The sequence below is a fragment of the Asparagus officinalis genome, chromosome 7 (genome assembly GCF_001876935.1).
Source record: "Asparagus officinalis chromosome 7, Aspof.V1, whole genome shotgun sequence".
Lineage (NCBI taxonomy): Eukaryota > Viridiplantae > Streptophyta > Magnoliopsida > Asparagales > Asparagaceae > Asparagus > Asparagus officinalis.
The window spans coordinates 73875701-73899464 of record NC_033800.1 but is presented as its reverse complement, the minus strand read 5'-3'; the positions used below and the strand labels follow the sequence as shown (position 1 = coordinate 73899464).

The 23764-nt window shown below is 36.4% G+C and overlaps 3 protein-coding genes across 3 annotated transcripts; 2 read left to right on the top strand and 1 right to left on the bottom strand.

The window, feature by feature from the left end:
• LOC109848995 lies at positions 3075-9975 on the bottom strand. Its single transcript, XM_020418757.1, has 6 exons — positions 9426-9975; positions 8391-8605; positions 7855-8056; positions 7663-7748; positions 7352-7443; positions 3075-3671 (listed from the first exon to the last, which is right to left on the bottom strand). Exons 1-6 carry the CDS (start codon positions 9513-9515, stop codon positions 3412-3414), a joined length of 945 nt encoding a protein of 314 aa, XP_020274346.1. The 5' UTR covers positions 9516-9975; the 3' UTR covers positions 3075-3411.
• Positions 12356-13825, top strand: LOC109847357. Its single transcript, XM_020416589.1, has one exon. The coding sequence runs from the start codon at positions 12356-12358 to the stop codon at positions 13823-13825; it is 1470 nt and encodes a 489-aa protein (XP_020272178.1).
• Positions 15259-15896, top strand: LOC109847356. The gene is made up of 3 exons (XM_020416588.1): positions 15259-15567; positions 15652-15712; positions 15805-15896. The coding sequence occupies exons 1-3, from the start codon at positions 15259-15261 to the stop codon at positions 15894-15896; spliced, it is 462 nt and encodes a 153-aa protein (XP_020272177.1).

The following is a 23764-nucleotide window of genomic DNA, read 5'->3' as shown; positions in this document are numbered from 1 at the left end:
CCTACAAGCATTAATGTTTGTATCAGGTTCTCATAAGACTTTGGTAAAGAAAGAAATAGCAGAAGTGTTTGATCCTCATCTTCTACTGTCACATCAATGTCCTTCAAATTAATCCGATATGACCATATCGAACTTGTTGATGTATTCCTGGAGTGATGATCATTCCTCCATCTTGCAACCTCTCTAACTTTGACCACACATCCGCAGTCGTTTCCTCTACATCCACCAAAAAAAACTACATCTCTCTCAAGGCATAGGATAATCAACGCTCGTGCTTCGAGATCTAACTCTTCCCAATCCTCATCAGACATATCTGTGTGCTTCTTTTCTTTTCCTACCAAAGCCTTGTGTAATTTCTACGAAATTAACGAGTTTTTCATCTGCATCCTCCAAAAAGAAAAATCATTATTCCCATTGAATTTTTCGATCTCATACTTTCCCACTTTAATCGTTTTACTGGTAGACGCCATTCTCCGCTTGTTTTAGTAAACCATTTCTCTCAGAAATTTCAACAAATATCTTGTGTCCACCACACAATAACCAAACACCACCTCAAATTGAAAGTTCTACCACCACCAATCTGATCAAGGGGCTTTGATACCAATTGTTGGGGGCACGACACGCCCACCTCATCGCGAAAGCGAATCACCTTGAAAAAAGTCATGGCTTTTATTTTCACAAAACACAAGTCAATCTCGATGTTCCTGTTTTACGATGAAAATAAGAACAGAAATAATATATCTCAGCAAGGTGAGATATACACTCTTCTTAATATCAGATCTACATCTGAATATCGAGGAAACCAACAAACAATAGCCAACACATAGAAAACAATAAAAATATGAGATTTACGTGGTTCGGCAAACTTGCCTACGTCCATGGGGAAGGGTGAAGGGAGATTCCACTATGAAGGAGAACACCAACAACTTACACAACCAGCAAGCTCGTCCCAAAGAGAAGAGGCTTCGATTTTACCCAAGAAAACTGACATTTTTCTTGTACAATCGCTCCAAGTTCTCTCTCTTTTCTCTCCTCAAGATCTCACCTTTTAGATCTGAAAAACTCTCTCTGTAGCCGCCTAAAACCTTAGAAAATCCTCTAGAAAACCCTAGGAATGAGTTCCTATTTATACCCAAAGAAATAGATCCGAAAACAGGCCCAAAAAACCGCAACTGGAAAAATCTCGTCGACTGTCTCGGAGCCCACGCAAGACACATTTTGTGTCTCGGGTTTGGGAGGTGCCGAGAACAAAGATTCGCGCTCTGTAGTGTGTCCTCGGGTGTCTCGACCGTAGAACACGTCGCTTGTGAGGATTGTGCGCGCCCGTGAGTCGTGTGCAGGCAAGACACAAGTGTGCTCGCTGTGTGGCCCCCACCAGACACTTTTTTTCTCGCATGTTCACAGTAACTATAGAAGATGTCTCAGTAACTATCTCCTGGCTAGTCTTGATAGAATTTCGATATCTCAAGTAAGAATAATTGATGAAGAAGGGAAGAACAAAAGTTTTAAACCGTCATACATTCTTCGTGAATGACTCAGGACAACATGTTTTTGTACAGGTATTTTGATAAAATTTATGCTCGTGCCAGTTCAATATCCAGACACGTATAGCAAGTCTGGGTCTAATAATTTTACTATATGATCGATAACTAGATGAAGTCCCTCACCTTATAACATATTCCTGTCGTTTACGTGAATATTTAAAAAAAAAAGTAATAGTCTCAAAGTGATAGAGATACTAGCACTCAAGAGAAATTATTTCCTTCATCAAAGGTTTCTTTATGCAACAAACAAAAAGTAAGAAAACTACTGAAGCTTACAGACATTAGTTAGGAATCAGTGCTGGAGAGCTAATATGGACCTCAAGCATCACATAAAAAGGAATTTGTAGGCAGTATCGTGGTGAGTTAATTGTTAGCATCCCTTTTACTCAAACAAAAAAAAACTTGAAAGCGCCCTCAAGATATTCTGGATAAGAGGAAATGGGCATCTTTTTGATGATGAGCTTTGAAGAATTTTGCCTTCTAAGACCAAAACCAGTGTACGGCTAGCTACCGTGAACTTGACAGGATTGAGGGCTCTGTTCATCAACTTTATTTTCCTTTGTATTTATTTTGACATGCCTGTTGACTAGGGGTGTCAAACCGTATCCGTATCCGAGGAAATATCCGTAACCGTATCCGTTAGGATACAGATATGATTACTCAAATCTATAACCGATAGGATATGGTTACGGATATGGTTTTGTAGTGAAATATCCGTATCTGTATCCGAAAATATCCGAATACATATTGGTCATACTCTTACAATAGTTTTGATTTTTAGATTATGGATTTGTGGTTACTTTTGAAGATCAAGATGTCTAATCTTAGCTTTTCAATCATAATGAACATATTAACGAAATTTTTTTGTATCACATGACTATATTTTTCTGAATACTATCTAGTTTTCTCATATCCTTTTTGTATCCGCATGCATATCCGTTTATATATCCGCATCTATATCTATAACCGTATCCGATTTTGGCGGATATGGATATGAATTTTTCTTACCGACATATATCTGTATCCGTATCCGTATCCGAGATGGGTAAATGGATATGGATATGGTAAGTGTCATATCCGAGCCGTATCCGCTCCGTTAACACCCCTACTGTTGACGTGTGAAACATATCAAAGCACGCATATGAGAGACCATCTTCATGCGTATCATGTGCCAACACACATTCGAAAATAAATTCAAGAGATAAGAAAATATAAGGTAATAGGAGCTTTTCGCTTCGCACCAAAACCATCTAACAGAAAATTGTTGGGGTGCATAGGTGTTGATCAATCTCATACTTGAGCTAAACGGATGCAATACATTCCAATTTGACCTCAGTACAAATAACTAACAAAGATAGGGATCTCTATTTAACAATTTGCAGACAAACAACATCACAACGGAAGCAATTGCAACAAGTGACATCCAAAAGCGCCTAGCTCTAAGTTACACCAGAGCCACACGTAACATTACAAAAACTTTAAGGCAGATAGAAACATATTCCAACACTCAAACAAGGGTACAAAGGGTAATATACAAGTCAACCCAAGAGAATATTTAGAGCCAAGGATTAGAAGAAATTTTTGTTTCAATGGACATTGAACTCTACATAAAACCAAAAGCACCAGAATGTTAAAATACCACAAACACTCAACCAAGGCTACAAATCTCAAATACACATCAACCCAAGAGAATGTTTGTAGCCAAAGGATTAGAAGAAAACTCATGTTTTAATACTCAAACAACTCTACATGGAATAAAAGCACCACAATGTTAGAAAGACCATAACTTAAAGCTAATCAGGCCAAAATCTAGCTTCTTAAGCTATCCAAAGTCTGAAGGGCAAATAAGTCTGGTTATGGTTTATGTTCACATTGAGGAATGAGTTGAGAAGAAGTGGAAGTCATGGTGGTGGACTCTGAGTTGCTTTAGCCAAGAGTCAGCGGCACTGTAGAGAGAGACGAGCCTTTCTTCGTCGCCCATCTCAGGGTTCATCCAAAATGTTCCGTGCATTTTGTAAGTGGCTAGGCCAAAAGAAGGAAGAGAGATACGGTTGATGTCCTTATGTCTGTTGTTTCTTTCTATGACTGCAGATTTTGTGTCATTTCCGGTGTCCTCTGGCAATTGCTCTGCAAGAATGTCAAGAAGGATGAATGAATATCAAGAGTTTCAAGCGTTAAAGATAACTAGTGTGCACCCCGTGCAAAGCACGACCCCCTATTTTTTCAAGTATTGCGTTTTAAACTTACCTCCCTCTAAGTTTTAATACATTTAATTTGATTATTGTATGCTTAAAATTAGAAATTATATCTACTACTCTATACTTAAAAGGATGATCCAAGTTTTAATGAAATGCACAACTTCATAAGAAAAGGGCAAGGAAAATTATTATGACAGTAAGGGCAGGTTATCCCACATTGTATGGGCAATTCTCAGATTTAAATGATCAATTGTTAGGGTTAATTGTGGACAGACAAAATGCACTATTGCCCAATTGCAGATAGACCCCTAAGTAACTTTTTGACAAATAGACCTCCTAAGAATTTCACTCAGGGGGCCTATCTGAAAAAGTAGAACTATAGAGGGTTTATCTGCAATTGGGCGATAATACAGGGGATCTATTCTATATTAGCCCTAGAATATATTACAATTTTAAGGCATTGGTAGAGACTTAAATAAAATATCAGATGCACCTAGGTTCTTATCCCAGCAAACTCACATTTTAAATAAGATTAAAATGAATGTAATACCACACAAAAGATAGATTTCAGTTAATAAAAATATCAACCACTATAGGGGTGTTTTAAGTATAATATTAATTCCCTCCATTTTTACGCCTTTCGAGTGTTGATGCTGTGGCAAATACCTTAGGAAGACAGTTGATGGGTCAAGGGGAGAATAGAAGAGAGGTTATCAACAGTTTAAATCCTGGAAAAGGACAGCAAATATTTCTCAAAAACTAAAAGAATTCTCATGTCACTAAACACAAAAATCAGATAGACTAAGGCTTGCATTAAAGGTCTAATGGAAAAGCAAAATAAAAATAAATCAAGAAGAACTAATCCCACAACCAACAAGTACTGTTACTTAAAAAATGTGACTCCAGAAGTTCCCTTGGTAACTTTTGAAAAAAAAAAATTTGCTTCATCAGAACAGAAAAGAAACTCCATGCCACAAACAAATATCTTAAGTCTTCAATAACATGCAAACAGATGATTATGCTGGAAGTTTTCAGGAAACAGCTGCATATCCTGACTTGGGTTTAGAGAAAATTGCATCAGATAGCTAAAAGAGTGGCTCGTTCAAAAATATCTAAACATCCATTTAAGACATGGAAGGTGAATAATAGACGTTGAAAATGAAGAATTAAAAGAGGCAAAATGGGACTCGAAACTCTTCACTAAAGAGGGTTATTGGTTGGGACAAGTTGGGGCTAAGTGAGATAACTGTTTCCAATGGAACAATTTTATCCCTTTGGGATATTTTGAGTGGTGTAAAGTGGGACAATTTAGTATGATGGGATAATTTGAAACTTTGATTTGACAATTCATGTGGTATAATTGATGATGTGGTACCTTATTAAAGTACAATACATATCTATCAATTAAGTCTAAATTAATTTACCTAATTAGTTTAGTATATTATTTGGTATGTTATTATAATGTACTACATTATTTTACTTTATACTAAACTATAATATATTATATTATAATTACTAATTAATTATAATTATATTTAATGTTATTAACTAATTTAATATAATATATTATAATAATATGATATATTATATCATAATTGATATAATATACAAACAATATATTTAATATAGTATTTAAATAATATAATATTTAATCAAATATTATAATATTTTGTTTAATTCAATATATTATTATTTAAAATATTATATTATTATTAAAAATATAATATAATATTTTATTTTATGATAATTATTATACTGTTAAACAAATAGTATGATCATGGCTCATTATAAAATATAATATTTATATAATCAAATAATATACTATTAGTATGTCAATATTATTAATTAAAAAATATATTAAATAATATAATATAATATATTACTTTTATATATATTATCATACTTTAATATATAGTAATTATTATAATTTTTATTCTAGTAATAAAAATATTATTTAATATTATACCTACCATAATATTGACAATATATTTAAGAACATAAATTATAATAATAAAGTATAATAGAAAGTAAATTATTATATAATAAATTATATATAATATAATTAATATATTATTAATTAATATATTAAATATATAAACACTAAATTATAATACAATATTTTATATCATAAAAATACTACAATAATATTTTTATTCTAACTAATAAATATATACTAAATAATATAAAGTAATACTATAATAATATAATACTAATATTATAATATATGAAATATTATTAACCAATATGTAATAATGATATATAATAACGTTATATTAGATAATATTATATAATATTTTATTATCTTACGTAATAATAGAATTTTATAATATAATATAATTAAGATATATTATATATTATATTACAATTAACATATATTAGATATTTAATAAATTAGTGCTTCAAAATTACCCCACTTTCATCATGATTGTCCCAAGTTAAGAGTGGGGTATTTTTTGTAGGTTGGGACAAAAAGTTTGTATAGAAGTGAGATAATTTTGGGAAAAGTGGGGGTAATTGTCCCAATCTTATTGTCCCAATGAAAAACACCTTAAAGTGAAATCTCAATCTCATTGTCTCAATGAATAACACCATAAAGTAAAGTCCCAAAAATTATCTCACTTACCCCAAAACTACACCAACCAATAACCCCCCATATCATGGGGTTAGAGGAAATCAATGCCATTAATTTGAATGGTCTTTCCCACAAACCAAGAACTTTTTTGTTTCTATTTCACCTCAATTCAGCCTTGAGAATAATTAGAAAGCATACATAGATACACTGGATTACTGATCATAACATTTCAGTGAAGCATTTATCTAATACAAACTTTCTAAATTCAGTTTTAATCTAAAATCATTCAGAATTAAAAGACAAGGATATGCACCCAGAGACCAGTTCAAATTGCAAATATATATTCTCCATGGTTTGCTAATTCTATCGTTTTGTAAAACCAAGTTCCACATGTAACCTTTTGTTGTTTAAGAGAACTTCAAAAAGAACTTATTTCATATATAAACAGAAATCAAGACCTAATTATTCCATTTCCTAATAATTTCATAACTATGGAGTAACTTGTAAATCAATTAGATTTCATGATTGTGTAGCATTAGTGTTTCTGTTGCTTTGATCATCGAAACTAGAGATACACAGGTGAGTAACAAAATATGAAGGGCAAATTTAAATAGCAAAGGGGGAGTCAAGATAAGTTTTTAAATTTTAAAGAAATTTGTTCTAGATAACACATAATGAGAACTTATCATTTCTATCGTACTGAAATAGATGGAAATTTTTTTAATTGGTGATGTGATAATGTTAGCCCAGTTTAAGAAATAATAAATAGAACCGCCTTGGAAAAATGAAATATCTGATGTTGAAAGTGATCAATACCTATAACTTCTAAATGATAATCAATATTATATGATTTATCAAAAACAAGACATGTAAATCATGCATATGAAACTTTTGAAATAAATGCTTTAACTACCTATTTGTCTACCAAATAGCTGCCACCTCAAATCACAGTGAATAGTTCTCAAAAAAGAGAGAGAATCTATAGTCATAAATTCAATTAAGCACATGGGATAATTGCAACTCATCTGACTCATTACCTTGGTAGGATGACGATATAGTATGAAAAGTCAGAAAAGAAGCAGATAATTCCTTCACATTTCTCTTAGCTGGAATGTGATAAATAGGGTACCTGATAAATTTGAGAAAAACAAAATCAGTGGCCAAAAATGGAACACATATGAAAGACGTCTCTTTTAAACTTTACATGGTTATACATCCCTGTGCAACATGAATGTCATAGTAGTAATGGCAGGTGTAATGGTGATCATTGGCTATTCCACTAATCCTCAATTACAAAAACCTTCAAAATTTTGAACTAACTCTCGAAGAATTTGAGATATTAGTATACCACGAAATTGACATCCAACTTGCAGGGGAAAGCTCCGCGCTCTTAAAAGATGTCAAACCCGGGTAATTTTGAGCCAATTCATTTATCTAAGATAAGAAGAAGAAGAAAAAAAGGAGATTAACAACACATTACACATTGAACTAACACACATTTCTAATGTTTGGAAATAAACCTGCATTTAGCAAATCATACCTTTTCCATGAGTGGTATCCTTCCATAAGGAGGACAACGTTCAACATATTGCAAATAGAGTTGCCCAATTCGATCCTTTGCTGGCCATATACCATCTTGTTCAAAGCCCGAATCCTCAGATGCAGCATCCCAAGACTTTGAGAGCTTCTCGCTCTCACTATCATCGCTCCAAGAATCACTCTCGCTATCTTCTACGACATTCCTATACCAAATAATCAGCATAATCTTCATACAAACTCCCAAAATGGTGACGAACTAAAATGTAACAATTTATAGCAAAATACTTATCTAAACTTAACTGGAATGAGGGCTCTGTCCACCAACATTTTATCCCTCAGATTTGCTTTGAGGTGTGTGCTGATGTGTGACACACATCAAGAAACGCATCTCAAAGACATTCTTGATGGGTATCACACATCAATACCCATCTCAAAATAAATCCCTCAGATACGGAGTTGGTGCATGGAGCACTTAGTCAGTTAAGCTTACAGGAGCTATACTCCAAATTAATATGCTAAGGATTCACAAATATATACCTAGATAGGGGGGGTTTGCTAGTGTAAATTTGGATGGCCGAGAGGTGAGGTACGTAATATTGAACTACAGTTTCGCCATTAGGGAGATGGATTGGAACGCCAAGGCCATAGGCGCTCCATTGATAATATTGGTCCCAGATGTCTCCAAGGGTGAAGCAATCAACTGTTTCTTTGCCAATTGGTTGCCATAAGCTGTTTGGATCTTTAATTGATGTCTGTATATATACAATTTGAGTTAGTGCTAAAGCAAAACTTTGAAGAACTTTTGTATCAGTTATTTGCAGGACCAACCATATGCATATAGAACAATCATTAAGAAAGTGAACTTTTAATTAAGGAAAAGATTATTGACCTTTTGTTCAAAGGAGTAAATTTTTACCAAAATAAGAAATAGAAATTGATCTAGTTTTTCCCCAAAATCTAATTCTATCTACAGCTGAAAGTCCCACATAACACAACCATAACATGAAGAAACAAAATCTTATATAACAGAAAATTCTGAGCTTCCCAGAAAAATCTCCAAAATAGGAAAGCTCAAGAAAGCAAATAAGATTTTGGTTACCAAAAGAGGATGTTTGTCCTCAAATTAAGCAAAACCAACGGATAAATATAAAGACATATATTCATCAAAAGAACAGAATAAAATTAATCAAAAACACACTAAAACAACAGTTATTAAAAATAATCCCAAAGGCAAATAAAAAATAAATTAAAGGCAAATGAAAAAACAAATTGACTTTAACACAATTCAACTAGGAAAAAAAGGGATTTTTTTTTCTAACAAGGCTATAGTCAACAAATTTTGACTTTTCCCCCCTAAACGAAGAACAGACATTCACCCATCAAAAGTAACAGCAGAAACTAATCAAAAACACACTTAAAACAAGAATAACAAATCCAAAAGTAAACAAAAGAATAATTGACTCCAATACAACTCAACTTGAAAGGCGAAAAAATGATTTTTTTCAACAAGATCATAGTGAACAAAATTTGATATTTTCTAATAAAAAACAAGAATTGGGTATTGAAATTTACCTTTGTTAGAGATTGAGAAGCCACAAATGGCGTAGTTGCATCAAGGAAACACTGTATATTAGAATAGTTCCTCCGATCTTTAGAACCCATGTCTCAGAATCAAAGATCAATGGAAACTCAAAAGCAAGCTCAAAAGATAAAAGAAAAAAAATCTAATGGGTTTTTTTCTATTCTCTCTCCAAATATCTCTATATCTATATATAACACTTTAATAGGAGAAAATAATGAAGAAAATATGGGAGTGATACCCACAATATCCTATACCCAAAGCATTAATTTGGCAAGCAATTAAGTTTTTGATACTCTATATCCTTTCTCCTCTCTCTCTCTCTTTCCAATTTTAGAAAAGCCCAATTTGCATAATGAGGACACTTTTTTCGGGGTTTTTGCAAAAAGATGAATTGGGTTTTGGAGGAAGAAGACGAAGAGATTTGTTGTTGCTGTCGTAGTTTCTAAGTTTTATGAGCAACGAATTCACGAACCGTTCGCTGCGCCGCGTGTTGCTTCACTTGGTCTTTTTTTTCTCTCTTTGTTTCCCTTTTGTTTTTGTTGATGGGTTTACTTTGCCTTTTATGCTCTCTATTTCTCTTTCTCTCTCCTCACTTTCTTCTCTCTCTTGCTTTCTGTTTTTTTTCCCCCTCTAATTTTATTTATTGTTTAATTTTTAATGCCTTTTTTAATGTGTCAAGGTGAAGAACTGAAGGTAAATAAAATATCCACCGTTACCCTTTGACTGTAATTTTCTAAACAGAGATGAAGCTGTTGAGGTTTTCTGTTTTGCCGTTTTTATTTATTTTTGTCTTTTGCTTATTTTATTTATTAACTTGTTACTGCTATTTTTAAGATAAAAGATAATAACTTGTCCACAATCACAAGCCTATGACTATAGATTTTCTAAAACGGAGGTGAAGCTGTTTCTTTATTGTTTTAGTTTCTGTCTGTTTTTTCTTTTTAAAATTTCATTTAATGTTATTTTTAATAGAAAAATTCCCTGATGACCTAAAATATGAGACTAACAGAATGGACAGGTGAGATGTCCCCTCTTATTGCATAATGAGCTGGTTATCATTAATGATGGTCAGCTCATTATGCAATAGGATGTGGACATCTCACATGTTCCCCTATTGGTCCCATATTTTGGATCCATGTAATAAAACTCTTTTTAATAAAACGTAAAGGACAAATTTTTAAAATCAACCATTTTCGTAATTTAAATAGCAAAATCGACCTCTTAGAAATTTATTCAGCAAAACCGACCCTTTTCTTCTGAAAAGGATCGGTTTTGTTGTCGAAGAAAACCCATCGACGCCGACCACTGCCGCCGCCGACCAAGCGCCCTCCGACCACCGCCGCCGCCGACCAAGCGCGCTCCGACCGCCGCCGGCGACCAAGGTAAATGTGGTTTTTTTTTAATTTTGATTAGCCATGAAATTTCGGATTTGGGAATGGATTTGGGTTGAGATTTGGGTTGAGATTTGGGAATGGATTTAATTGAGATTTGGGATTAAGGTTGAAATTTGGGAATGTATTTAGTTGAGATTAGGGAATTAGGGTTTAGACATGAATAATGTGATTAGGGTTTAGACATGATTAGGGTTTAGACATGAATAATGTGATTTGGGATTAGGGAATTTAGCCATTATTTGCTTTGTAGTTGAGATTAGGGTTTTAAATTTGACTTTAAATTAAGATTAATATTTCCAGTTATAATAGATTATTTACATATGATGGACTGTTGATTTTCAGCTTCGATGGAAAACTTTATGCTTATTATTTGCTTCTTCAATGGGAGCCTCGCCGTCGGATTGAATAGTATGTCGATGTATGAGGGAGGTTCTAGGAAAATATTTATGCTATCTAAGTCATTCGTCGGATTGAATAGTATGTCGATGTATGAGGGAGGTTCTAGGAAAATATTTATGCTATCTAAGTCATTAAATTTTGATGGAATGATGAATGAAATACACAGAGTTACAAAAATTAATAAAGCATGGTATGCAATTAAATTGTTCTTCAATTGTCCGATAAATGAGAGTAGAACTATTACTGTGGTGATTACCGATGATGAGGAATTGAATGACATGAAACAATTAGTGGAGAAGCAAGTGTCAGTTGAGTTGTTCATTGAGAATTATCCGATTCAAGAATTTGCCCAAGTTTCACGACCACAAGGAGAGTTTTCTCGGATGATGGACTTAGACAATGAGTCGAGTGGTTTTATGACATCTCCAAGTCAAGAGCCGTGGTGTCAACTACAACATTTAAGTGGGCATTCTCTTGGTGGGACGTCAAGTACTATATTTAACGACGCATCGGGCTATGTTACGGGTGATCTACCGGTCGGATTAATTGTAGAAGAAGAAGTAAATGATGACTCAGAAGATATTGAAGAAGAAGACGTGCAAATTGCTAGCATGCATGTGGCAGTTGGAATCGATGATGATTCTCGTTGGATGGATCAATTTAATGTTAACAATGATTATGTGGAAGCTGAAGATCCGTTGTCCGACGAGTTTCATAATAAAGATTGGATAAATACTTCGCAAGCTGAATTTGTTGATGTTGGTCCAAACTTTCAACGGCCTGAGGACTTCACTTTTAAAAAAGGGGACCTATTCGAGAGCAAGGAAGCATTGATCTTTGCGGTGCGAGAATGGTCTATAAAAAATCGGGTCAAATTCAAGCCTGTAAAAAACTAATGCACCAACTACTATGTAAAATGTTATTTCAACGAGAAGAATGAAGTAGAGCATGCAAATGAGCAAGATGAGAGAAACAGGAAATGTCCTTGGTTGCTAAATGCCGCTGTGAGGAAATCAACAAATGGGCAATTTGTAATATCTAGATATTGCGGGCTTCATACATGTTGCAATCCGTCGGTGGACATCGATCATTATTCTGCATCTTCCTCTTATATATGTAAGCTAATTATGCCTGAAGTTAGAGCTGAACTTGATCTAAATGCAAGTCAGATATTTCAAAGGGTATATGATATGCGGGGCATTAAGATATCTAAATATAAGGCATATGATGCAAGGAGGAAAGCGTTGTCGAAAATATTTGGAGATTGGGAAAAATCTTATGAATTACTTCCACAGTATCTTGAAGTTATCAAGCGAAATAATCCGGGTACTGAATATGAAATATTGTCTGAAGAGATTGCACCGGGGATGGAGAGGTTCACACGAGTATTTTGGGCATTTGGTCCGGCTATTAAGGGCTTCACTTTTTGTCATCCGTTATTAAGCATTGACGGTACACATCTATATGGCAAGTACAAAGGCGTGCTTCTTGTGGCGACCGGTATAGATGCAAATGGCGGTTTATTTCCTCTAGCATTTGCAGTTGTGGAGGTAGAGGATACTTCTAGTTGGAAGTGGTTCTTTGAACTTATATACAAGTGGATTCCTAGTGTCCGTGCGCCTAGATTAATTACTTTTATCTCGGATAGGATGAAAGGAATTATAAGGGCATTACATAAGGGTTTTGGTGCACCACATCACCATCGATATTGTTTGAGGCATATAAGAGATAATTTCAAGAAAAAACACGGTGAGATTAATTTGCAAAATCTTTTGTGGCAAGCTGGGTGTGCAACCGATACATTAGTGTATGAACATTGTAGAGAGAAGATCAAGTCTTTGTCATTAGATGCACATAATTGGATTGAACATAACTTGAAGCCTCAATTCGAGCATCGATGGGCATTATGTAAGGATGAGGGTGTGCGGTTTTGCATGATGATAACTAATTGCTCCGAGAGATTTAACGGTGTTCTTAAAGGAGCACGAGCTATGCCAATACAATCATTGGTTGCAAGAACGTTCTATAGGCTAAACTCATACTTCAACAAAAGGCGTGAGGACGGTGTAGACTGGACAACGTGTTACATACCAAAGAATGAGTCTATTTTGCATAGAAGAATTGAGGCGGCAAGATTATGTCAAATTATTGTATTCAATGATAATGAATGGCAGGTACAGGATTATGACGTTATCTATACCGTTAAACTGTTTGATGTTGATTGTACTTGCACATGTAACATACCACAACTTCAAAAAATACCTTGTGCACATGTTCTTGCGACTTCCTCTAATCAGCCGGGTGGTGCGAGAATTCCATATAATCGGTATTGTTCGCCATGGTATTCAACAATTCATTACCGAAAGACATACAGTGAGAGTTTTCATCCACCCGATGATAGTCGGTATTGGCCCGAATATACTGGACCACGACTAATTCCACCTCAATACAAGAGACAAGCAGGTCGACCACAATATGTACGAATTAGGGGAACCATGGATCAAGGACGAGAAGGAATTATCAAGCATAAAAAATGTAGTCTTTACAAACAACCGGGACATACTCGACCTCGTTGTCCAGCTAGACTCAATAGATAACAATTAATTGGTAATAATTGACATATTCAAATTGTGATTTATTTTAATGTAGAAAATATAATTAGTCGTGGATCGGTTATTGATATGTTATAATTGTATGTGCATGTATATACACCATGGAGCCTGGACCGATTAGTGATGAGGTCCTATATGACCAGCCTCGACACCGTTCACATGTTATATCCTTTACAGAGGTAACTAAGTTTCTTATAATTTCAATATTGTATTCTTATAATATTGTATTCTTATATATTCATTTGCTTTACAGATAGGCCCGGATATTGTTATGGTTGATCATAGCCTCAGCCATAGTCGTTGGCATCTAGAGGATGAGCGCATAATAGCAGCTGTAGGACGGGTCGGCTTCTTGACATGTTCAAAGCTTCGTTGGATGAGGCTCGATTGGCCCCTACTCACCGCTTTGATAGATAGGTGGAGGCCAGAGACCAACACTTTCCACTTCCGAATGGGAGAGTCTACTATTACGCTACAGTATGTAGCTATGATACTTGATCTCCGCATAGATGGTCCGTGCGTTACCGGCAGTGATAGACATTTTTGGCCGGACAGGTGTGAGGAGTTGTTAGGTGTAGCTCCAGAGTCAATGCCTAGAGGAAATATTAAATTGAAGTGGCTAAAAGAGACCTTCTCGGTGCCGTTGCCTTTTGATGTGCCGCTAATATTGATTGAGCAACATGCACGTGCATACATTATGCACATGATCGGTTCAATATTATTTCCAGATTCGAGTAAAGATAAAGTGCATGCCAGGTATCATTTTTATCAGTATTTACAATTATGTATGTTGATTTAGCTTATTTTGATAACTTAAAATGTTGTGAAAATGCTAGGTGGTTACCACTTATCGGGGACTTGGACACGTGTGGTGCGTTATCGTGGGGTAGTGAGGTTTTGGCGTACCTATATAGAGAGATGTCTAAGGTTGCATTCATGAAAAATAGTGACCTCAAAGGGTGTCTCAGCTTACTACAAGTATGGGCATAGTAGAGGCTGCATTTGAAGCTGAGACTATGCGTGAATTTACAATTAGACGGACAAATTCCACTAGGATACATGTAATATATTTTTTAACGTAGTAAATATAATTGTAGTTATTCATTTGGTACTGAATTTTGAAACTAACACAGATGGAATGTCCAAAAATGTTTAGACCTCGGCTAGACAGTTAGATTTCTACCGAAATGAGCTTGACCGCATGAAGATTTTTCAGGTATCATTTCTATAAAAATGAGTTTTTCCTTCTATATATCAACTTTCGTTTTAATGATATGCAACAATTATATGTAATACACTGTAGATGGAATGGGAGCCCTACACCCCATTTCTCAATCATCTACCCCCGATATGCACAGAATACCCAGTTATATGGAGAGCCAGAGTTCCTCTAATATGTTTTGAGATAGTAGAAATACATGTACCGGACCGCGTGCTTCGATAATTTGGTCTTGCACAACATGTTCCGTAATTTGTTGAAAAAAATAGAGAGGAAGGCGAAGAAAGGAGGCCAACAAAAGGACTGGGCAGCTGAGCATCAAAATTATATACACAGATGGAATGATAGACATTTTTGTATTGTTGAGCAAATCGAGCCAACTCCCCAGGAATCAGATTACTACACTTGGTATTGGAGGATAACTAGAAGATGGATACTCCATGCGACCACATCCCCAGTTGAGTTGCAAAGAGGATATGTGCCTCGGGGTATAGATGAGAGAGAATTAGTAAGTATTTTCAAATATATTTTAAGTTCATTTTTATTAGAATTTTTCAATATTGCTAAATTATGTTTTTTTTAAAATTTGCAGGTATCAGCAATAGATGATGTTCAAACCATTGCAAATAGTGGCTTGGAATTGGCTCGAGCAGGTAATATAGAATTAAATATAAAATTTACATATTGTAATTTGAATTTTAAAGTAATTTTTGCATTTCGGATTTTTTTGAATTATCTCTCGCAGGTACATATCCCGAAGCACAGAAACATGCATCAATATATCAGTCGATAATGCAGAGGCTTCACCAAGCCTTACATCGAACTCATGAAGAGTAGCGCAATTAGTATACACACGTCAACAACGACATAGACGAGGACGACGCAGAAACGACAATGAAGCTAGGCCTTCCCAATGTGTTGACGATGGAGCTGGACCGTCACAACCACAAACGCAACCGGATCATGAACTCATCGAAGGTCGGGATAGAGGAGGCCGAAGACAAAGGAGGAGGAGAAGAGTTCTTGGATGTATGTAAGCTAATTGGTATTGTTATATAAATTACAATCCTATTTTGATATGTACATTACAAACGTATTTCGGGACAATAGATGGTTTTTGGATTTGTAGCTGAGATTGTGGTATGACTTATTAGATTTGTAAGTGGGTTTGTGACGTGATTTGTTGGATTTGGATTCGTAAGTTTGTGGTGTATTTTATGATTTTTAGATTTGATATGTGTTTATGCAGGGAATTGACATATGAGTTTGTACAGGGAATTGATATATGTGTTTATGCAATGGTGTAATTTATGATTGTTGCATTTGAAATATGAGTTTGTACAGGGAATTTTCCCGTAGCAGAAATACATGCACAGTTGTGAATGTGCAGGAAATGCACGGGACTGCTAGTCCCGTGCATTTCATTGCGCCCAGGAAGTGCACGGGACTAGCAGTCCTGTGCACTTCTTTTGTGACTCTCTGTAAAGTGCACGGGACTGCTAGTCCCGTGCACTTCATTTTTGTAGTCTCTGCAAAAAACACGGGACTGCTAGTCCCGGGTTATTCGAAACTGCCTCGAAATACACAGGACTAGCAGTCTCGTGTATGTCGTAAAATTTCTTCCGCAGCAAAACCGACCCTTTTCAGAAGAAAAGGGTCGGTTTTGCTGAATAAATTTCTAAGAGGTCGATTTTGCTATTTAAATTACGAAAATGGTTGATTTTGAAAATTTGTCCAAACGTAAAAGATAAGAAACTAGCACAATCACCACCCTTTGACTGTAATTCTCCAAAATGTAACGATGCTTTTTTGATTGTTTTTCTCATCTTCTCTTATTTTGTTGCCTTTTTTTATCCGTTTTAACTTCATTCCTTTTTTTAAATGTTATTTTAAACATATAAAAGATAATTAACAAAAGATCCACGTCACTAGTTTTGGCGGTATATTTTCTAAAACAATTGTGAAGTTGTTGTCTTTCTGACTACTAGTTGGATTGCACGTACAATGTACGTGGTTGAATATCATGGTTATTTAAATTGATAAAAATAGAATAAAAAAGAAAAAATAAAGTTTTTTTGTAGGATTTATCATCAACTCAATAATCTCTCTTTCAAATAAAATATTGTCATTGTTTCATTCAACCCAGACTGTCACCATGTAATCTACTATTTGTGAGTTATAAACACATTGATCTAGTATAATATATTTGTTTATTAGTATCTTGAAGTCTTTAAAAGATGGGTGATCATTCAATTTGTAAATAAAGTTTACATATGAATTTACTTGCAATATGTCCATTAAACTTTTAGTTGTGGTTTGACTCATATTCACATTAACTTTTAGTTGTGGTTTCACTCTTATTTACATTATCTAATATTATCATTCAATTTTATAGCTTATTCTCCGTACCATAGAAGTAAAACTGAATATATAAAGAAAAATTTTCTTGTGAAATTAGAGTAAGGAGATTATGATATATTTTACCATGTACTTTAAATATAAAAAAATTTCTTTGACGCAAGGTCCCTACCAAATCTTACCCTAAACAATATGAATAAAAAATGCTATTATAACTCACTTGTCTGGAGCAATTATTGTAGGCGTATAAAAATGCCTATAGGTTCCTACACACAGCTCGGGACGAAATACAGACGATAAGCGTCATCATCCAAGTCAGGAAAGGATTATCTATCCCCGTGAAAGCTAACGAATATACAAAGTAAGTCATTGAAGTATACAAGTCACCGGAATGATGAAATACGCAATACAAGTTCGGAGAAGTCAGAAAGTGTCGAACACCTCAAAGTGGCCCGCACAAAGGATTGGCATTTAGACCATGTTATAATTTGTATCTGAGGAAACTCAAAAGATAAAAGTTGTAGGTATCTTCGTCAGCTTTATAACGCATCTTGAACCAGCTCAATCCGAGGTCGAACGAGAGAGTTAAGACCAAAATACCTAAGATACCTCAACATGACAATGTTACAGTAACCGCGGGTCACCAAAGAGTGACCCGTGCTACAGTAACCACGGGTCACCAAACCCGGCCCGCGCTACAGTATTTCCGACCGCTACAATGCCATGTTGTGTGCAGCGAAAATTTCGGCAGCACTTCGGCAGCACAACAAGAGAGTCAGGTCGCAATAAGAATTCCCGTCTCACCAAGGAAACAAGAATCTGAAGCGAATATCTCAACAAAATGAGATATCAGCTCTTCCTCTCATCAGTTCTAGGACTGACCTGTCGAGAGATCCTAAAAAGCTATTACAAATCACACAAAAGCAGTACAACCAATTTTTACGTGGTTTGGCAAATTGCCTACGTCCACGGGGAGATGATGGGGAGATTTCACTATATGGAGGAGAAATACAACGGGTTACAACTCACAAAATCACTCAAATATAACCCTAACCAAAGCTCTCAACTCCCTCACAATATCTCCCTCTCAAAGTGCTCAAAACAATGCTAACTCTCTCCTATTCTCTCCTTCAATTGTTCCATATATATAGAAATCCTAAAATCATAAACATACTAGGAATTCTAAACCAAAAGCCAAATCAAATTAGGAATCCTAATAACCTATTACCAAAATAGATTAGTAATCCTAAACCAAAATAGATTAGGAATCCAACAATTGAATCCTAAACCAAAATAGATTAGGAATCCAACAATTCTCCACCTCGGCGAAGTGTTCCCAACACTGAGCCGACACCAACATGAGCATCAATTTGTCGTCTCTCTAAACTCGGCTGCACCAATGTGGTTGCCTACGTACCCCCTCTCCCAAGGGATCAAGCCGCCCGTAGTTCATCCAAATGGCCGTCAACGGCCTCAACAATCACGAATGTGCAACAAGTTTCGATAATGATCAAACTTGTTGCTCGGAACCACCTTAGTGAGTATATCCGTCGGATTATCCTTTGTGTGGACTTTCACAATCTTCACATCGCCATCTTCAAGAACATCCTGAACGAAGTGATAACGGACGTCAATGTGCTTCGTCCTCGCATGAAAAACCTGATTATTCGCCAAATAGATAGTACTCTTGCTATCACAATGAATGGTGACGGACCTCTACGATATACCAAGTTCCTCCAAAAGTCCTCGAAGCCAAATAGCCTCCTTCACAGCCTCCGTAACTGCCATATACTCTGCCTCCGTCGTAGACAAAGCCACCGTGGTCTGTAAGGTGCATCTCCAACACACCGGCGCACGGGTTAAAGTAAACACATATCCCGTAGTAGACCGACGCTTATCCAAATCCCCGGCATAATCCGAATCAACATAGCCAATGTTGGCCTTCTTGTTTTGATGATGTTTAACAAACAATTTACTTCTAATGTTGTTTGTCTAGTGTTTGTGTTTTCGTATTTATTCTAGGCAAACAACAAGTTGGAGGTTGGATGGATTGAGCCTACACGATCATATCAAGAGGAGGTTGGCAGAATTGTGGAGTGAAGCAACGTACAATTCAAGTTAAAATCCAAGTTCAAGCTTCATCCGCAAGTGTACCAAGTCAAGCTTAATTGAAGATCAAGATTGCTTGGGTAATGTAGTTTTAGGTTTTATATTATGTGTGTTAAGTACATTAAGCTCAATATCATATACAAACACGTATTTGGTTTCTATGTATATATATAGTTATATATATACATACATATGTTTTTGAGTTTTTTATGGTTATATATATGAAATTACATATTTCATACTCTATTGTGTTTTAGTACTTATTGCATAGAATATGTAATTTTATGAAAATATTATCTTATTAGTTTATAGACTTCAATATCAGTTTATACATGTTTTACTAAGTCTATAAAAATATTTCACAAAGTTTCAAAAGTTAGTTTATGTCAAAACATCAAAATTCAAGTATCTCATATTTTTATGTTTTGGACTATTTTGTAAAATGATGATATTTTTCATTTGGGAAGTCATTTTTGGAAACCAGTCATTGTAGCATGTTTATTATCATGCCTACAATCATTCCCCAAAGTTTTACATTTTTTGGAATTTATTTGATATTTTTAAACAGTGTTTTAAATCAGCATATCAGTTTTCTGCTGTGTCAGTTTTCGGTCGACCGCACCGGTCGACCGATCATTTGTTCTTTCGTCACCATGCAGCAGGTCTAGTTCTGTTTTTTTGTTTATTTTAATGTTTTGGGGGTGTTTTTATTGGTTTTTGGGGTTGTTTCATGAGCCTATATATACCCCATGCCCTCATACTTCTAAGGGTACTCAAGAAATGTTTTAAACAAGTTTAAAGAGTTTTAAACAAGGGTTTAAGTGTGTTTTAGTGTTTGTTTGGTTTGAAGATTGTTTTTACAAGTGGAGGAGATCATCTTCTTGTTTGGGCTTCAATCTCCATCTCTCCATCTTGTTATTCAGAGAAGAATCTCTAAACTCATTTCTAGCTATTTATTATTTTGTTTATAATTTCTATATGCTAGATTTTAATTGAGTTTAGTTTTGATTTTGATTTCACTCATTGTTTACACACACCCACTTGAGCTTATTGTATTTGCATTCATAATATATTAGGGTTGTGAGAGTTGTAACATTGAGTGTGGGCTTTTATTGTGTTCTCATCCATATTAGAGAACAATTTATATTTGTTACATTGTGAGATTGTTAGGTTTTCGGTGAGCTAGAAACCGAGTGTGTTGTGAAGTTTTCGGTGAACTAGAAAACCGAGTGTGAGGAGTGACGTTGATCGGTGAGCGTTGAAAACCGATACTGTGAGGTGTAAACGTTATTCGGGTGAACGTAGAAAACCCGGTTATGATAGTGGATTTCTCCCCGGGAGTGGGGAGCGGAGACGTAGGATGGAAGGTCCGAACTCCGTGATCATATCTTGTGTTTGAGTGTGCTTTGGCGTTTATTTATACTTGTGTTTATAATTCTTGTCGCTATTGTCATTAGCTCATTATTTATATGATTCACTATCTAGTTCATATTGTTTACCCTTGTGTTAGTTTATATATCCTTGCATATTTATTTCATCATATAGGATATATCTCATTGTTTACATTGCTTATCCTAGCTCATATATCTTGTGGTATTTCATACTTGCTAGGATAACTTGTTAATTAATTTTAATTAGCATTTAATCGGATTAGATTAGCATAAGACCCTAATCACCCCCCCTCTAGGGTATAACAATTGGTATCAGAGCTTGGTGCTCTTTGATTTAAGGTCTAATCGCCTTGAGTTAAAGATCCAAGTTATATGGATCGTGCATGTATCTCGACACCATGCTCACCGCCTGTGACAAATCTGGCCTCGTACATACCATCGCGTACATCAAGCTCCCAACTGTGCTCGCATATGGAGTCTTCGTCATCAACTCACGGTCTTCAACTGACTTCGGTGAAAGGCCAGCTGAAAGCTTCAAATGGGCTCCCAAAGATACACCAACTGGCTTCGTATCCATACTAACATGGAATCGCTGTAGAACCTTCTTCAAATAAGCTACATGTATCAAACAAATCTTGCCCTTCTTCTTGTCTCTGCCGATCTCCATCCCTAAAATGCGCTTCGCCTCGCCCAAGTCCTTCATCTCAAACTCATTCGAAAGCTAAACTTTTAACTCATCTATAGCTGACCTGGAACTAGAGGCAACCAACATGTCATCGACATAAAGTAACAAATAAATGTACGCACCTTCTCTCAACTTGCGAAAATACACGCAAGGATCAAACTGGCTCCGAGTGTACGAATGACCAAGCATAAAACCATCAAATCGCCTATACCACTGTCGAGGAGACTGCTTCAAACCGTATAGCGATTTCTTTAGCCTGCAAACCAACTTATCTTTCCCTGCAGCTCGGAATCCCAATGGCTGAGTCATATATATTTCTTCATCAAGATCACCATGAAGAAATGCTGTCTTCACATCCAACTGATCTAACTCCAATCCATACTGTGCCACCAAAGCTAGCAAAATCCGAATCGACGAATGCTTCACCACCGGAGAGAAAACCTCATTGTAATCAATACCTTCCTCCTGTGCATAGCCCTTCGCAACCAACCTAGCCTTGAACCTCACTGGAGTGCCCTCAATGCCCTCCTTCTTCGTGTACACCCACTTGCACCCAATCGCCTTCCGCCCCTTTGGAAGCTCTACAAGCTCCCATGTATCGTTCTTGTGAAGAGACTCCATCTCCTCCTGCATAGCCACCTGCCACGAATCAGCCTCCGAACTCTGCTTGGCCTCTCTGAATGTAGTAGGCACCATCTCATCGATACTCTCCACCGGAAGTGCATATGCAACTGTGTCGGCATACCGTGCTGGCACCCGTATGTCTCTCCTCTGTCTCCGAACCACAATAGAATCCTGAACCTGAGCCATCGGTCCCTGATCCTGCTCATGAGTACCCGTATCCTCCGCATCATCGTCGTGCTCGCCTGGCGTCACCTCAGTCGGCACTCTAATGGATACTGCACCATCTGGACTCTGTGGAGCTGCATCAATCTCCACCACCTGCGATATCTCCTCTGTCGGGTCGCTCTCCACCTGATGAGAGCTGGGAAGCTTCAAAATATAAGCCTCATCGAATGTGACATCCCTACTCAGCACAATCTTCTTATCAATTGGATCTCAAAGCTTGTATCCCTTGACACCACGCTTGAATCCTACAAATATGGCCTTCCTAGCTCGAGGTTCCAACTTATCAGTTTTAACATGATAATATGCAGGGCAACCAAATACCTTAAGCTGGTCATAGTCATGTGATGTCTCTCCCGACCACATCTCCATAGGGGTCTTCCCCTCAATCGCAGATGAAGGCAGCCTATTAATGAGGTGGCTCGCATAAGAAAGTGCCTCAGCCCAAAAGATCTTCTCCAAACCACTATGCGTCAATAAACATCAAATCTTCTCCAGCAAAGATCGATTTAACCTCTCCGCCACCCCATTCTGCTGTGGTGTATGACTAACTGTGAAGTGTCTTTCTATGCCCTCGTCTCGATATAGCTGCAGAAAGGGTCTGATGTGTACTCGCCGCCGTTGTCGGATCGCAACGTCTTGATCTTTCTCCCAGTCTGCAGTTCTAATCTCTTCTTCCACTCCACAAATAAATCTAGGACTTCACTCTTCTTCGTCATGGTGTACACCCAACAACGCCTAGAATAGTCATCTACAAAAGTGACGAACCAATATCGACCACCAAGTGATGCAGTCGTCTGTGTGCACGTAGTCCAGGATGCCTCTCGTCTGATGAATAGCAGTCCCGAACTTTACCTTCATCTTCTTGCCAAGAACACAGTGCTCACAAAACTCAATCTTCCCACTCTTGGCTCCCTTCAATAGCCCCTGTTTGCACAATGCCTGCAGTGACTTTTTACCTGTGTACCCCAACCTATAGTGCCAAAGTCTGCTCATGTCCGCTTCTGAAATAGCCGAAGCAACCTGGCCAATCTCGGTGCTTCCTTTTAGATAATACAAATTCTGCTTACGGACTCCCTTCATCACCACCAATGATCCCTTAGTAACCTTCGCTACAGCGTTTTCGAAAGTCACCTTGAATCCCTTCGCCTCCAAAGCTCCAACTGAGATAAGATTTTTCTTCAGTTGAGGAACAAATCTCACCTCCTTCAACTCACGGACTACTCAATCATGCATCCTAATCCACATGGTACCTATCCCATAAACGCTACAGGATTGATCATTTCCTATGACAACAACGTCCCCGTTAACTTTCT